The following is a 17293-nucleotide window of genomic DNA, read 5'->3' as shown; positions in this document are numbered from 1 at the left end:
CAGCAGCGCAGAGAGATGCTTAGCTCCCGCAAAACCCCAAGTTCTGGCCTCTTCCTTGATCTTGAGCAGCATAATATGTACAGGCCGCTCCGCACGCTTGAAGGTTCTCGTATTGCGCTCAAGCCATAACTCCCAATTCACAAGAAGAAGGAGCGAGCGAAATCCGCTGCCCGGAACCCCCTCCAAGGTTCCCATGCTAAGCCACCAGTCTCTCACAGTGCCTGTAACCGGCCACCTTGAGGGGTCGGCTTGGGGGATGGAGGCCCAAACAGCAACTAGGCCCCAAAGACGCTTGGAGTAGCGACAAGCAACGAGGATATGATGCGCTGATTCCGGTCGGCTTCTGCACAGAGGGCATACCTCATTTCGCGGCAGATTTCGCGCAGCAAGCCTGTTCGTAGTCCACACTCTATTTCTGCTGCTTTTCTATCTTCTCGTTTCCATTTGGATTTCCTTTTCAAAGCTCCTCTCCATGCTTTTTTGATGAGAAATGCACGCTTGGAGCTTGGAGGACGAGAAATGCACGCTTGGAGCTTGGAGGACAGTTGCACTACATCGCCGTCAAATGTTAGAGCGGAGAAGGTGATCTGGAACTCTTGTGTCTATTGCCATACCGCAAAGAAGATAGAGCAGTTGCATACTTGTTACTTGCGACAATAGGTAATGTTTAATCTTTCAAAAAAAAGAAAGACAATAGGTAATGTTTACAAGCGCATAGCCTCAGGCTATAGAGTAACTAAATACTGGTTACAGACAATTACAATTGAATTCTGTGGTACAATGTTGCATGTCAATCTGTACGCTAGAACAGTTACAGAACATTACAAACGAATTATGTGTCTTTTCTCAAGTGACTACGAAATTACAGTTCAGTGAGACTAAATAACATCAACACATGTATAAATTTGCTAAATTCAAGATAAATAGACTATTGCTGGAATTTCTGCTATTCCCTCCTGCCATTCTAGGCACAACTTATGCATCATGTTACAATTGTACAAAATTCTGCAGGTTCACTGGCGGCGGAATTTGGGACGAACAGCAAAAACACCAGGCCTCAGCTCATCAAATCGATACCTGCAAGCACAGAAAGCTATCAATCATACATCCAGACTTGTGTGTTATACTTGGTTGTACAAATGGGATAGACTGTTACCCATTCTCAATAAGAAAGCTCCTAACTGCAACAGGCAGTGAAGCCTGCCCTTTGCTATGTTTGCCGATCCCTATGTAAAGCGCAAACAGAAATGAGTGCTCACCAAAGCTTGTGTGATAATAATGAAATGAGATCAAGTATTCTCTCTTCTATGCTGTTAAACAAACCAAATAAATACATTATTTGTAAGAGAGATACTCTCATCATCCATTAAACTACACATTGGCAGATCATAATTTCAAAGATAGTGGCAAGAAAATTATATGAACGTAAACAGTTGAATTTTTGATATGAAACCACCAACTATATGCAATAGCAAGCAATGCATAGAGGAACAACATATTACCTGTGATCACATGTAAAATAGCCTGCTTAGGTCTCTGTAACACTACCTTCTCAGCAGCAAGCTCAACATTTGAACCAGTGGTTGATTCCGAATATGCACCTTCCAAATTAGCTAAGTCCTCAGCTGAAGTTGAATTATTCCCAGTTTGCTGGAACTCTATCATGTGAAGATGCCTCTCCAATACTTCTACAGCCTCTGAGGCATGTAGACCATGCATGTCTATCTTCCAGATGTCATTATTACTATTTCTGAGACGAAATATTTCTTCTGCTGCCTTATTATTCAGTTTTTCAGCAGCCACCCGCTCTTCCTGAGCTCTGAGAGAAAGTTCCTTGGCAGCCGCATGATCACCTCTCAGGAATGCATTGCTAGCGGACTGGGAATGCCTTGTGGCAGCTCTGTGACCAAAAGGAAAGAAAGAGGTTCCTTATTTCACTTGAGAAGAGTTGACTTTGATCATCACAAAAACAAGTGTACAAACCTCTGCCATAAGAATGCAGTAAATAGTTTGAGGATATCCATTAGGCTTTAAATAAAAATATGGCCAACTTCAAATTCTTATTAGCCAAACAATTTTTAAAGACTCAAGTCAGCCCTATAATTCATGGTTCTCAAATTCTATCTAGAATACTTTACAAATTATTGACTCTGAATGCTCAAGCAAGTTTGTAATTATAAGAGTCACATATGCAGGTTCTATGGTTAACATGATCATCCTGACTCCTTGTGGAAAGAAAATGTAGATACACTTCTCCTATGCATAACCCAGATCATATTCTATGCTAAGTCAGACAACTTGACAAACCATGAGCAAAACAAGGACTTTTTAGCATACCTCATCATCTTCAATGCATCTTTCCGGTAGTTCAAGTAATCATCATCAAGCTCCTCCAATTCAGGCTCCAAGGGTATGGAGGACAAATTCATTGGCAGTGGCAACAAATGTGAGCTACCTGGCTTTCTATTGTCTGCTCTAGAATCTTCTGATGGTAAACTATGAGGTTTATTCATCTCAGCAGCAAGTTGGCCACATGTGCTGCCCTCTCCTGTCTGCAAGTCAGGAGAGACCATAGCTTTCAACAAATCAGATGCTTGGGTGACATCATTATTCACAGCAGCCAATACATCCTCGATTAAATTACTGTCAGCCCAACTATGAGCATCTTTCAACAGCTTATATTTATTATCAGATGCAGCACTTGCACCATGATTCACATTACCCACATGATCTCTTCCGCCCCCATTGCTAACAGCACCAAAATCAACACTAGGGCGAACCACTGAAGCAAAAGGCTTTGGTTTCAGCCCACTGTTTCCTGTAATGGAGCTGCTAGCAGAATTGGGAGCCCCAAAATCTGAGAGAGCCGGAAAAGAATCGCCCCCACCTTCATCCCCTCTGCCATCTGTGCTGCGCCACTTGCGATCAAACGCAGCCCACCCAGAGTTTGGGATCTTCTGTCTATGCATTTTGACTGTTGGACGCCTTCTTGAACAGTCTAATTTGTAAACTGAAGAAGGCCCCAATGTTATGATTGATATCACAAGGATGGATGCTGGGGCCTTCGGTTTATTTCCCACCACCAGTTGAGAAATCCACCAATGTTCTCCTATAACATAGGGAAAAAGGGTCAGCTCACTTAACCCAAGACAGGCTCCTCATAATGAGTAGGCTTAGAAGATTGAAAGCTGAAAAGAGACTAGTTACAATCAAGCTCCACTTCTATCTACCATGTTTGGATTAACCATTGTCACGACTATCAGGACTTGTTATCAGTATGATTCGGACAATCGGATTCATCTTTGTATGGTGGAGAAGCAATGGTGAAGTAGTTCGAATGGACAACCTACTACTGGTTGCAAAAGCCAACAGCAACCAAGCCAGCTTAACAGCAAGGCCATCAAAATTGACACGCACTGAACATCCCGATCCACCCCAGAAATTCCAAAAAGCACGTATCCGACCGAATCGAGTCAGTGAGCGTACCTGTCGGAGACCCGTTATTTGGAGGCGTTGACCCACAGCTCCCGGAACCACGGCGTGGCGGGGGCCGAGAAGGGCAGTCCGGTCGGGCGGGAGGTCGCTTCGAGCAGTGCTACGGCGGCGGCGGACTTGGTCCTTCCGAGATCCATCAACGGCGACAGAGTTTCCCGGCGAGCAGAGAGCAAAGGGGAATCGACTTTTTTTTCCCCTCTAGTTCTCCGCGCGGCGCGAAGGGGACGGCTGCGTGGGCGCAGAGGACGCTATTATAGCAGTGCGGCCGAACGGTCTTCCCCGCCCGGCCGACCCCGAGTTTGGTTGGTGACCTGTTCGGGCTCGGAATTTCGTGGACGGCGGCCAGGGGTATTTCCGGGGAAAAAAACGCGTGCCCTGCACGGCTGCAAGCCTGGACCCTTTCGTCGCATCTTCCCTTTCGGGGCATTGGCCGGCCAACGCTTCAGACTTGCTTCTCGAGAGCTTTGCTCTGCTCTTACCAAACATCCATCCAGCTCCTCCTCATGATGCAGCCTGCAGCAGTTAGTTCCTGCTTCCCCTTATCTGGGAGGATACGTGCAAACAGCAGTGCAGAACATTATGAGCAGCTATTGAGCGCCATACAGAAAAGTGACCAGAACTTGCCCTTTTGGCTTTGCTGTTTGAACTGGATCCAGCAATTGATGGTAAACTTGAGCAATTCGACCTTGGGCCTGAAGAAGCATATTGAGATGATAACCCTCTCCAATATGATCCTGAAAACGAGAACTCGGTTAGTTGGGTCAGGGATTTCCAGATCCTTCGGATTTGAGATTAGCAGCAGTGGAACCTGGAACGGATATGCAGCGCAGCAGAATAATAACGCAAAAATGACGCCATAGCACATATCCCCAAATTCAATAATCAGGAACCAATCCGCAACGAATTTTAAATCAGCTTCTTACCAAAATTGCAGGAAGTTCAGAGCCGTAGCAGGCACAGGATTCTGCATGCTTATTTCTCGAAAGTGGCTTTCTGGACCAATTGGATAAAGTTTCCTATTCAAACTTCACTCACGTGAAGGCTCAAGCAGCGGAACTGGCAACATGTACGATGAAAAATTTAGATCTGGAAGACAAACAATAGAACGTGGACAATTAATGGTCACCATGAGCATTATGTGGAAAAGATAATTATAATCATTGGTTCAAGCCTAAATGCTTTTTTACCTTCAGGTATTTGTTCAGAGTCTGCCTAAGGAAATGCTATTGACCGTGTTGACAGTTGACGCATTGCCAAGTGCCAATACCAACTGCTACACTAAACCTGTCCTCAACAAGGGGAGACGTGTGGACGTGTGTACTATATGATATCCTTATGAAGGGTAAAGAGGGTGGTGTTAATGACATGGGTTGTAATAGATCATCTTTTCTCCCTGATGAGGATACAATACCTGCTGCAACATATGAACCAAGCCATGATTTGGAAAAGGAGGAATCAACAGAAGACAGTGATGAAAATGGTGGTTTTGCAGACCAAGTTAACAAGATGTTCAAGGGTGGTGGTGGGCCATCTGGATCTAATGAAACTCATTGGTTGGTTACCAACCTTTCTGAGCAGGAAGTGGACTTGGTGAATCAGTATGCTTTTGACTTAGCCAAGGGGCAAAAATCGTCAGCCAAAATCTCTGAAATTCAGGTGGATAGTGATGGACCTGTTAATGTGAACATCAACTATGGGGAGGAAAAGGATATGAACTTGCTGGAGTTGGTGAATCCCTGTGATGAGCTCAGAAAACAGAGGGTTGACAGGAGGACTAGTGAAAGAATTCAGATGAACATGATGGAAAAGCTGAGTGGGAATCAAGACAAGAACAACAAGAAGAGGACTAATGAAGGTATTACTATCAATTCTTCTAATTCTTTTTCCATTCTTGGTCATGATGATATTATTGATAAAGGCATCCACATGGGAGTTAATTTGGGGAGTTGTGATTATGAATTGATTGACATGTTGAAAGACCTTGAAAATGCTAGGCTAGCTCTCCACGAAAAAATGAAAGCAACTGTAACTCCTGATTCTAATACTGACAAGGGCATGAATCTTTCCCAAAATGAACATGAAGATGATATAAATTTACTAGATTGGATGGAAGAAGGAAAATCTGAGGAGGATGATTTTGTCCTTGTCACACCTAAGAGACACAGAAAATCTGTGCAAAAACTGATTCTGTCAGGGAAGAAACAAAATAAGGGTAGAAACAAGGAAAATCCTTGTATGCAGCAGAAGAAGGGGCAGGCTGACATGGGAAACCCAATATCAGCCCCCCTATCCATCCTAAGAAAAATAAGAAGAAAAAATGAGAGGTCTTATCTGGAACTACAGAGGCATCAAAAAATCAGGTGTCTCTGCATTTCTCAATAATCTAATCTTTGAACACAAATTCTACTTTATTGGGTTGCAGGAGACGCAACAGGCTGATATCGATGACAAAACCATTAGACTCATCGACCCCGCTGGTAATTATCTTTGGAAATGGATTCCCTCCAAAGGCAAATCTGGGGGTATCCTTAGTGGTATTAACACTGACATATATGATGTTGGATCTTTTCATGAAGGCAAGTATATCTTACAGTTGAACATTTTTGACAGAGGAAGAAAATTGAAATGGAATTTCCTCAATGTATATGGTGCTCCCAAGGAGGAGAACAAGGTTGAATTCCTTACAGAACTAGCATCCTTTTGCAGTAAAAATAAAGGCCCCTATCTGGTGGGTGGGGATTTTAATATCCTAAGGTTTACATCTGAAAAAAATAAAGGTGGAGGTATACATAGACATTCTGGGGTTTTCAACTCCATCATTGCTGCTCAGGAGCTGATAGACATTCATATGGCAGGTGGAAAATTCACCTGGTCAAATAATCAAAATAATCCAACACTTGAAAGGCTGGACAGAATTCTAATAAGCAAAGATTGGGAGGATCTCTATCCTGGGGTGATGCTTTACAAACTTCCAAGGGAAGTTTCTGATCATAACCCTTTGATTTTGACTGATGGAGTCAGGAAACAGCTGAGCAAGCTTTCCTTTAGATTTGAGTTGTCGTGGATTAAACACCCTGATTTCCTTCATACAGTACAAAAACTATGGGAGAAACCATGCCATGCTAACTCTGCACTTGATACAATGCAAATCAAATTGAAAAGGTTCAAGCAGTTCTTCAAAGGGTGGGGGTTCAATGTGAGAGGGCAGCAGAAGAAAACCAAAAATGATATTCATAATGAGCTGATGGCTTTGGAGCTAGATGAAGAAGATGCCCATTTATCCCTGGAACAAATGCACATAAAAGTTTATTTGAGATCTGAGATGATGAAAATACTAGAACAAGAAGAATTGTATTGGTATAAAAGATCTCATGAGCAATGGTTGCATGAGGGCGATATGAATACAAAGTACTTTCAGAGAATTGCTAATGGTAGAAGGAGAAAAAATACTATCATCTCCCTCAAAAGCGATAATGGTATCATTGAAGGGGATGAGAATTTAATTAAACATGCCACAGACTACTACAAGATGTTATTTGGCCCAGCTCCCGGAAATGCCTTCCCACTTGATCCAAACCTGTGGGGAAGTGATGAGAAGGTGACTGAGGAAGAAAATGAGGAACTAATAAAACCTTTCTCTGAAGCAGAAGTGAAAGAGGCCCTCTTTCAAATGGAAAAAAACAAGGCTGCTGGCCCTGATTCCATCCCCATTGAATTCTATCAGAGTTGCTGGGACATTGTTAAAAATGACATCATAAATATCTTCCATGAGTTCCACTCTGGGGTTTTGGATGTCAGCAGAATTAACTATGTGATTATCACTCTTCTCCCCAAGATTCTAGAAGCTGAAAAAATTCAACAATTCAGACCAATATGTCTGTTGAATTGCCTCTACAAATTGATAACCAAAGTTCTGACTTTGAGATTAGAAAAAGTGGCTGACAAGAAGATTCTCAATACTCAGTCCGCTTTCTTAAAAGGGCGGAATATCATGAATGGTGTGTTGGCCTTGCACGAGATTCTTCATGAAACCAAAAGAAACAATGAAGTGGGGATTGTCTTGAAACTTGATTTTGAAAAAGCATATGATAAGGTCAGTTGGGCCTTTTTGCTTGATGTTCTGAAACTAAGTGGTTTCTCCAATACTTGGTGTTCGTGGATACAAAAAGTTGTGTCTGGAGGGACTGTGAGTGTTAAACTCAATGATGTGACAGGGCCTTATTTTGTTAGCTCCAAAGGAGTTAGGCAAGGGGACCCACTTTCCCCCATTCTATTCAACTTTGTTGCTGATTGTATGGCAAGAATGGTGAGGAAGGCTCAAAATGAAAGTCTAATTATGGGCCTGGCCAGCAACATTATACTCAAAGGGGTGGTTCTTCTCCAATATGCAGATGACACCATTGTGTGCTTACAAAATAATATTGATTATGCAAGAAACATGAAACTTTTGTTATACTTCTATGAAATGATGTCTGGTCTCAAAATTAATTTCTCCAAGAGTGAGGTGATTACTATACATGGTGATGACCAGCTGGATATGCTATATGCAGACTTGTTTAACTGTCAAATTGGCAGACTCCCCTTAAAATACCTGGGTGTACCTGTTAGTCCTGGGCGCCTACACATAAAAGACTGGCTTCCTTTGGTGGAAAAAAATGAGAAAAAGCTTGCCACCTGGAAGGGCAGTTCCATGTCTATTGCTGGTAGAGTGACTCTGATCAACTCTAGCCTTTCTAATGCCCTGATCTATCACATGTCAATGTTTCTACTACCTAAAACCATTGTGAAAAATTTGGATAAACAGAGAAGACGGTTCTTCTGGCAGGGTGGAGGGAGGAAAAGGAAATACCACCTGGTAAAATGGACTACAATTTGTAAAAGCAAGAAAAAAGGAGGTTTGGGTGTGAAAGATATATCAAAAATGAATATCAGTTTACTTTGCAAATGGTGGTGGAAACTGGAAATGGAAAATGGTCTGTGGCAAGACATTGTGAAAGCTAAATACCTTTCTAATGATCTGATTAGTAGTGCAAAATGGAGGTTGACTGATTCTCCAGTCTGGAAGGATCTGCTTCAAGTAAGAACTATCTACATGAGGGGGAGAGCCATTAAGAATGGGAATGGAACCAAGACCCTTTTTTGGAAGGACCCCTGGATTGACCCTAACCCACTCTGCTCAATGCATCCTGTCTTATTTGAGATGTGTACTGAAAAAGATATCTCTGTCCACAACTTTTTGCTGAGACATGGACATATTGATTTTCATAGATGGCTCTCACCCATTCTGTTTGAATAGTGGCTGGGGGTAGTGGACAGAGTCTACTCCTTCCCCTTTACTAATGAGAGTGATAGGATCATTTGGAAATGGAATAAGAAAAGTGGTCTTTTCACCACCAAGTCTACCTATGATTGGCTAACCAATGGAGATGCTGGGATGCATTTCCGACATATATGGAAGGCAAAAATTCCTTATAAGATCAAAATCTTTGTATGGCTGCTAGAGCAAAATGCTATACTCACTAAAGACAATATGATCAAACGAAACTGGGTTGGGGATTCCACCTGTTTTTTCTGCTCCTTGCCTGAAACTCGTGACCACCTCTTCTTTGAGTGTGTGGTAGCCAAAGTGGTTTGGGGGGTAATTGGCAGGTGTTTGGGAGCTAATAACACCCCACGGGGGCTCACTCAATATAAAGATTGGATTCGGAGGTGGATGCCGAGTGGTGGAACATTCCACACCTTTGGCCTTGCAGCGGTCTGCTGGGCTATTTGGAAATGTAGAAACAGGGCGTGTTTTGACAAAAAAATGATTAAAAACCCTGCTGAAATAATATTACATGCTGGCGCATATATGAATTATTGGGCAGGTCTCTACAATGCGGAGCTGAAAGGGATGCTGGAAGACGGTGTGAAGGTAATGCTCTCCTATGCGTACAGAGCTCTGTCGCGGCGAGGACAGACGAGGCCGCTGCTCCAACTGGCTGCTCCACCGGATGTCCACGACGATAGTGACAATGACAAGGACTGACTGAAGATGGAGAACAACGACTGGAAGAATGTCTGGAGATCTTCTGTAATCTTTTGATTTGCATGGCTGGAATGTCTACATGCGCCTCTGCTGTCTGTGCTGCCTTCTCTAGTTTCTAATGTTTGTAATGCACTAAGACCGTGTTAAACTCTGTCTGCAGTATGGGGCCTGGGAATCCTGGGTTCTCTGTCTGCCTGCCCCTTTCCTGTGCTTGAATCAAGTCAGGATAGGGGGCGTGTCTTCATGGACTTGTATTCTCACCCCTTTTCATCCCCTTGCTGAAGGGATCAAACGCTTGTATTTCCGTTCTAGTTAATGGAAATGGGGTAATAGCCTCGGTTCGAAAAAGAAAAAAATATGGTCGGAATGAAGGAAATGTCAACATGTTTTAACAGCAAGTCACAAGTTATATTTCCTATGAACCCCAGTTACCTTGAAAATCACTTTAGAACCTCATTTGTTAAAAAAAAAAATAGAACCTCATTCACCTTGGCCTCATTCACCAATGCATACAAAGGTCAACATGCTCAACAGCTCAAGAAACAAACTGAAAGCGCAGGTAAGCTTCTTTTACTCATTTTAAAAATGGAAACAAATCTCTCTCATGTTAAAGGTGTAAATCCTACTTCAATCACCATAATAGATTACCTTAGTAAGAGAGAAGGGATAGCCGGAAAAGATGACAGTAGGCCATATGAAGGATTTTAGTACAGGTATGAGCACAACGCTATGATGAGGTATTAGGTATAGGCCTATTGCAGTCAAGAGAAAAAGAACTTTATTTTACTTAGAGCAGAATACATTCTTGCCTCTGGATCTAAGTAAAATTAACAGCCAACCCTTACCACATATTTTAAAGTTATAAAAGATAACAAAATGCCAGAAACGAAATTCATGAATAAAATGAAAATCTATTATACCTAGGTTTACAAAGACAAAAAGAAGTGAAATCAAGATGGCATGGGATGCTATTAAATTACCATCTGCTAGGACATGAACATGCATACTGTTCTTGGACAGATCACAGCAATTGCCTTATAAGCAACTGAAGCTCAATAGACCTAACTGTAAATCCTCATCATTGGCTCTGTCAATAGGATGAATTTGTTAGTTTCACGCAGAACAACTGTATTGACAAAATATCAACATTAAGGCCTACAAATTATTAGTTTCACGCACAGATCAATAGCACCAGCAGTCAGGAGACAAGCTAGAATGCATCATACGCATCAATGCTACATGCTTAGGTTACTGCATACCTCAGTCAGACAAGCGCAGTTTCATCACTAATTTGCAGACAGGAAGTGGAAGCCTTGCAAACCCAAGTCACGGAGTCAGGCAAGTCAATGAGCACATCTTTGATAAAGAGCACTCCACTTCTAGTTTCTGCAACACTGCAACTGGAGGTCACATAGATTGTATCATTGCCATGTTCTGTGTCTGGGTATCTTTGATCTGCTGATACAAACATCCTAACATATCATAAATACAAGACCTATCTTGGTGCTTAACATCACTGGCTATGAATAAATGCCTGGTCTTCTCAACCTCAATCCAGCTGCATCCTGCAGGTTTCTTCATATCTTTGGACTTCATAAGTTTCCTGACATGCTCAACACCATCCCATTTCTCATCAGCTGCATAGATGTTTGACATAAGGATGTAGTTCCCAATGTTCCCAGCCTCCATAGTGAACAAGTGATCACCTGCAAGCTTGCCAAGTTCGATTTCTCCATGGACTCTGCATGCCCCTAGAAGGGAGCCCCATGCATTTGCATTGACTGCGTGAGGGGGCATATCCAAGGCAAACATATATGCATCTTGGAGACGTCCTCTACGGGCAAGAAGATCAACCATACATGCATAGTGTTCAGCTCTAGGCTCAATTCTGTGAATCTCTCTGATGGAATTGAAAATCTTGATTCCTGCATCAACAAGCCCAGCATGACTGCATGCTGACAGCAGTGTGGTGAGAACTACATGATCCGGCCTAATGCCAAGTTTAAGCATTTTAGAGAACAGCTCTACTGCCTCTTCTGCCATTCCATGCATCGCATAACATCCAATCATGGCAGTGAATGTGACAAGGTCCTTTTTTGGGCTGACTTTAAAGATGTTATATGCATTGGTTATGTTGCCGCACTTCGAGTACGCATCAAGAAGAGCCCCTTCAAGATGGATGTCTTCTAGGGATGATCTGAGCATGTAGGTATGGCATTGTCTCACAAGCTGTACAGAACACAAATGGATGCAAGCCTCAAGAATCCCTGTAATGCTGACAATATCAGGTTTCAATCCTTCAGACTGCAAGTGATTAAACAGACTGACAGCTTGATCATCCATGTCATTTTGTGCATACAATTGGATCATCAGATTCCATGAAGTCAAATCTTTCTCAGCCATATGGTTGAAGATCACCTCAGCATCCTCTATACAGTTATTCTTCATGCAGCAAGAAATCATTATATTGTCAGTTACAATATTCCGCCCAGCAAGGTTTCGGAAAAGTATACTTGCATCCTGTGAGTATCCACACTTCACATACGCATCCAGAATAGCATTCCCTACTGAAGTTTCACCTGTATAACCAACTCGTAGGGACCAGCCATGCACTTCACGAACCATCTTAATCCCACAGAAGGCACTCATGCGTACAACATTCAAGACTGTGACTGAGTCCCACTGATGGCACATTTCACCCAACAGTCCAAAGAACCCCTCAATATGCTGCTCACTGTTAGCACAAGCAGACAGAATTGCATTCCATGATATTAAATCTTTGTTCAGAATACCTGTGAAAGCACGGAAAGCGTCGTCAAACCTGTCACACTGGCTATAAAATGTGACGAGAGCATTCATTAAGGATGTTTCTTGTAGAAGCGCTGGCCTTCGAAAGATATAAGAGTGAACCCCAATCCCTGCTTTGACATCACGTAATTGAGCACAAGCAGTGAGCAGACTGATAAAAGAAACAGAATCGGGAGCAATTCCTGTGGACAGAAGCCCCTGAAATAGGTCTAGCGCCCTAGAGTGATACCCATTCATCACATATCCGGCAATAATGGTGTTCCAAGATACGATATCCCTCCCATCCATACTTGCAAACACAGACTCCAAAGCCTTCGTTTCAAACACTCTGGAATAATGTGTCATCAGTGCATTGCAAACAGAAATATCCATGTCCAAACCATGCCGGACCACGAAACCATGAACTTCTTTCCCATAATACCTCCCAAACTCTGTGAATGAGCACACGGGAAGAATGTTAACCACTGTTGAATAATTCGGAAGAAATCCCTGTGAGATCATCTGGCCAAACAGCCCAAGTGCCTCCTGAAATAACCCATTCTCTATGTACCCTGCAACGATTGAATTCCATGAAACAACATCCTTACAACCAATCGAAGAAAATGCTCTGCATGCGTCATCCATTGCCCTCCTTCCACCACACTTTGCATACATCGACACCAACGCATTTCCACACAGAGTATCTGATTCCAAGCCGGTTTTGACCACGTACCCATGGACGCTCCTGCCAGTCTGCAAACGCCTCCACTTGGCGCATGCCGGAACAACCACAGCCACCGTCACCGCGGTCGGCATGCTCTGCACCGCGCCGCAAGCGAGCATCGACCTGAACAGACGGACCGTGACGTGGAAGCGCCCGCCGCGAGAGGACGCGGCGATGAGGATGTTCCAGCACACGGCGTCGGGGAGCGCAATTTCGTCGAACACCAGGCGGGCGTCCGCGAGGCCCCCGGACCGCCCGTACATGTCCATGACCGCCTTCGCTACCGCCGCGCTGCTCGCCACGCGCCCGGCCTTAACGGCGAGCCCGTGGAGGCACCTCCCGATGGCGCGGGCGCGGGCGCCGTCCGGGACCGACGAGGCCGACCTGATCGCCGCGGCGAGCTCGAGCGCGCCCGGCCGGAGGCCCTCGCCGGGCGTGCACCCAAGGTGCTGCGCGGCGGGCACACCGAGCCCGGGCGGCGCGCCACCGAGCTGCCTGTGATCGGGAGCGGGCGCCGCCGCGTGGAGCGCGCGTCGCGCCGCCTTGCCGGAAGAAGCGTAGGCTGAGGCGGCTGCATAGCTCGTGCGGTTGAGGCGGGAACAGTGCGCGCGCATGGGAGGCTGAGGCGGCTCTCGTGGGAACGCGTCTGGCCGTCTGGGACTGGGAGGATTGGCCGGTGCGAAGTGAAGGAGCGCAGGTGCGCGCCGCGCGCGTGTGCAGAGGGAGGGCTCTCGCGGTCCCGCCTTGCGCGCACGAGACGCGGAGTACAGGGGGGCCAGCGGCAGATCGCCCGGGCGGCGGACACCGGGCAGCGTGCGCGGCGATGCAGGCACCTGCAATCCAACTATCCTTTTTCTAGAGCCTGTATTATGGTCGGCGTGGAGCCGGCTGGGTCCGACGTCGAGCAGAAGAGAGAGTACGAGCAGGCGAACACCCGCTGCAGCTATTGGTTGAGCAGCGGGGCCCACCACGATCCCGTCCGTCTCACAGCCAGCAGCCGGCGAAACCTATTAGTCTTAGTCTTGCTCTTAATCTTTACTGGCAAAGAGGCATGTGCCACGTGGAAAAGCAACCAAATCACAGCAATCTCATTAAGGCTAGAATGGTAAAAGTAAAAATAAAATCCATACCCTTTGATTTGTGCAATGATTGTCTAAGAGCAAGTATTACGATGGATGAATAGCTGGCTTATATCTACGTAGAGGAGAGACAAATAAAGAGAGAGAAGAGAACGGGCGACTCGTCATGCGCCGGCCGTAGTGGGCGAAGAGGCGCTCTGCATGTTCCGATTGGCTGACCAACAAACTTTGCATTTAATACCAACTAGATATGGTATAAGGTTATATTCTTTATTTTTTATTATAACTTTGTGCTTTTTAAGCTATGAGTAAAAATTATATTTTTTACATGTAATTAACGAGGTGATCCGCGCATTCGCACGACTAGTATTGATATTCTAAATATATCTTATATTTTATATTTAATTATTATTCATAAACTTAAATCTTTCTCATCACATGCTACTTGCTTCAGTAATCAAGAGTGCTTCTCTATTGCTAGTGCAGCGGTGCTTCCTTTTGCCTACATCTTTCTTTGTCAGTGATGTGGCCGAATGACAACCGCACAGACCTAATTATGTCACGACTGCCTATCTTCTCGATCTTATCTACTACCATTCATTGTAGTAGTAGTATGTTTCTTATCTGCCAGCCCTTACAGTAATGTTGTCCACTGCTCAGTTCAACAGACTCAGTTGTTCTTTTGCTAGTTTTCCTACTTTATGATCATATTGGTTGTCTGTTGCTACTATATTTAATTCAGTCGTCTGTTGCATGGCGTCATGCCTCCATGGCCTAGTTTCTTTTTGGGAACAATCAATCCGAATTTCTTGCTTTTTGGAAGCCAACAAATCTCCATAGTGCAGAGAACAGAATTCCGTTTAGAATTTCAGCAACCTATGTTCATGTTCAAGTCTGATAAGCTTACTATACCAGTCATGGCCTGATCGATATTGTTCTGGTTCCTGATCTGCTTGTGGTGTTAATTTTTTTGAGCTTGTGGTGTTAATTGTGAGGTGCGGTAGTGTCTTGCAGCAATATCGACAACAAACCTTTAGAGTAATGTCAAGGACCCTCCCTCAGCAAGGATAGGGATGCAGGAGGATTGCGAAAAAAATTAGGTTTGATGTGCAGTGTGTGGCCTTGTGCTTGCATTGGATTTGCGGACATGCACATTCAAACATCACCAGTAGGTAGTAGGTGATGGATAGTCTCCAGACTAGACGGAGGATGAAGAAGCTTGCGACACGGTACTTCCTTTGCTCTTAGCCTCCAACTCTGTGATCCTCATCGCTGACCCAACTTTGGTCACCCTTTCATCATGATCACTGCAGACCAGGTGGTAGTTTAATATAGTGCAAAGTCTAGAATTATCTTGCTTATTTTGACTAATAATAATATAATCGTGAAGATGCATTTGGGATTTTGGTAATATAATAAGATATACGTGTGGTAAAACATGTGAATTGTTTGTGCAGCTTGTATCCTGTAGGTATGCACGATATGTAGCTTGATATGCAAAACGATGGATATATTTATATTTATAAATAGAAATATATTTTAATGGTAACCTTGGGTAATTTATAAACATGTATATGTATATTTTAGTCTAGTTTTTTCATAATAGCAACGGTGGATAATTTTAATTTTTTTCCCGATTAACGTGGAAATTTCTAGGCGTGGAGGCTCTGTTTAATCACCGCAAAAGAAGCTAATGCTCAGACCCTGGAGCCGGACCTTGGACAATGAGGCGGTTGCGGAGCAGATGGGGCCAGACACACCCTGGTCATCAACATGAGCGCAGTTCTTGATGTTCACTGCCTGCAGCTTAGCACAGCACCGCCCGATCACCTTGAGACCCTCGTTGGCAACACCGGAGCATGCCTCGATGGTCAACGACTTCAGCTCCGGGCAACCCTGAGCGACGGCGATGAGGCCCTCCGTGACCAGCGGGCAGCCAGTGATGTCCAGACGCTCCAGCGCGTGGCACTCGGTGGCGATCTAGCGAGCCCAGCATCGATCACCTGCGGAACATCCCCCGCGTCCAGCGACGGCTCCTCCCTCCGCTTCTGCCGCTTGGGCGCCGCGGCCGTCACGGGCTTGTCGGCCGCCGCCGCGAACACGCGCTTCCGCGACCGGACACCGGAATAGAAATATATTTTAATGATAATGGTGGGTAATTTATAAATATATATAGGTATTTTAGTCTAATTTTTTTGTAATGGCAGTGATGGGTAATTTTAATTTTTCTTTTTTTTCAATTAATGTGAGAATTTCTAGGCCTTGAGAGCGAATGTGGAGGCTCCGTTTGTTGGCCAAATAATAAGATAACTAGGTGGGCCACTCGCGCATTTGCGCGGCTAGATATGTTATAAGGTTATATTCTTTATTTTTTATTGCAACTTTGTTCTTTTTAAGCTATGAGTAAAAACTATATTTTTACATGTAATTAGCGAGGTGACCCGCGCATTCGCACGGCTAGTATTGATATTCTAAATATATCTTATATTTTATATTTAATTATTACTCATAAACTTAAATCTTTCTCATCACATACTACTTGCTTCAGTAATTAAGAGTGCTTCTCTGCTGCTAGTGTAGTGGTGCTTCCTTTTGCCTACATCTTTCTTTGTCAGTGATGTGGCCGAATGACAACCGCACAGCCCTAATTATGTCACGACTGTCTATCTTCTCGATCTTATCTACTACCATTCGTTGTAGTAGTAGTATCATATTTCTTATCTGCCAGCCCTTGCAGTAATACTGTTCACTGCTCAGTTCAACAGACTCGGTTGTTCTTTTGCTAGTTTTCCTACTTTATGATCATATTGGTTGTCTGTTGCTACTATATTTAATTTCGTCGTCTGTTGCATGGCGTCATGCCTCCATGGTCTAGTTTCTTTTTGAGAACAATCAATCCAAATTTATTGCTTTTTGAAAGCCAACAAATCTCCAAAGTGCAGAGCGCAAAATTCCGTTCAGAATTTCAGCAACCTATGTTCATATTCAAGTCTAATGAGCTTACTATACCAATTATGACCTGATCGATATTGTTCTGGTTCCTGATCTGCTTGTGGTGTTAATTTTTTTGAGCTTGTGGTGTTAATTGTGAGGTGCGGTAGTGTCTTGCAGCAATGTCGGCAACAAACCTTTAGAGTGGTGTCAAGGACCCTCCCTCAGCAAGGATAGGGATGCAGGAGG

The 17293-nt window shown here is 44.1% G+C and overlaps 2 protein-coding genes across 6 annotated transcripts; both read right to left on the bottom strand.

The window, feature by feature from the left end:
- Window positions 1–648: 648 nt before the first annotated feature.
- Window positions 649–3475, bottom strand: LOC120683953 (polyadenylate-binding protein-interacting protein 7-like). Its single transcript, XM_039966043.1, has 4 exons — window positions 2338–3475; window positions 1503–1900; window positions 1157–1226; window positions 649–1077 (listed from the first exon to the last, which is right to left on the bottom strand). Exons 1-4 carry the CDS (start codon window positions 2967–2969, stop codon window positions 1014–1016), a joined length of 1164 nt encoding a protein of 387 aa, XP_039821977.1. The 5' UTR covers window positions 2970–3475; the 3' UTR covers window positions 649–1013.
- LOC120683952 (putative pentatricopeptide repeat-containing protein At5g08490) lies at window positions 2611–13842 on the bottom strand. Of its 5 annotated transcripts, none has more exons than XM_039966038.1 (5): window positions 10783–13842; window positions 10504–10610; window positions 4419–4581; window positions 3487–4229; window positions 2611–3109 (listed from the first exon to the last, which is right to left on the bottom strand). In XM_039966038.1, exon 1 carries the CDS (start codon window positions 13646–13648, stop codon window positions 10931–10933), a length of 2718 nt encoding a protein of 905 aa, XP_039821972.1. In that variant the 5' UTR covers window positions 13649–13842; the 3' UTR covers window positions 2611–3109; window positions 3487–4229; window positions 4419–4581; window positions 10504–10610; window positions 10783–10930. The 5 variants fall into 5 exon arrangements, with proteins under 5 accessions (XP_039821972.1, XP_039821973.1, XP_039821974.1 ...); XM_039966039.1 differs by having other exon boundaries at window positions 4419–4551; XM_039966040.1 differs by lacking the exon at window positions 4419–4581.
- Between the last annotated feature and the right edge of the window lie 3451 nt (window positions 13843–17293).

The sequence above is a fragment of the Panicum virgatum genome, chromosome 7N (assembly GCF_016808335.1).
Source record: "Panicum virgatum strain AP13 chromosome 7N, P.virgatum_v5, whole genome shotgun sequence".
Lineage (NCBI taxonomy): Eukaryota > Viridiplantae > Streptophyta > Magnoliopsida > Poales > Poaceae > Panicum > Panicum virgatum.
This window is presented reverse-complemented; position numbering and strand designations above follow the sequence as displayed.

Bases quoted from the DNA above. Each gene is read 5' to 3' on its own strand.
- LOC120683952 (XM_039966038.1), bottom strand. From the start codon at position 13,648: ATGCGCGCGCACTGTTCCCGCCTCAACCGCACGAGCTATGCAGCCGCC.
- LOC120683953 (XM_039966043.1), bottom strand. From the start codon at position 2,969: ATGCATAGACAGAAGATCCCAAACTCTGGGTGGGCTGCGTTTGATCGC. The intron at 1,901-2,337 runs GTATGCTAAAAA...TTTTGGTCACAG, and splicing joins GATGCATTGAAGATGATGAG to AGCTGCCACAAGGCATTCCC. The intron at 1,078-1,156 runs GTAACAGTCTAT...CTGTGCTTGCAG, and splicing joins AGCTTTCTTATTGAGAATGG to GTATCGATTTGATGAGCTGA.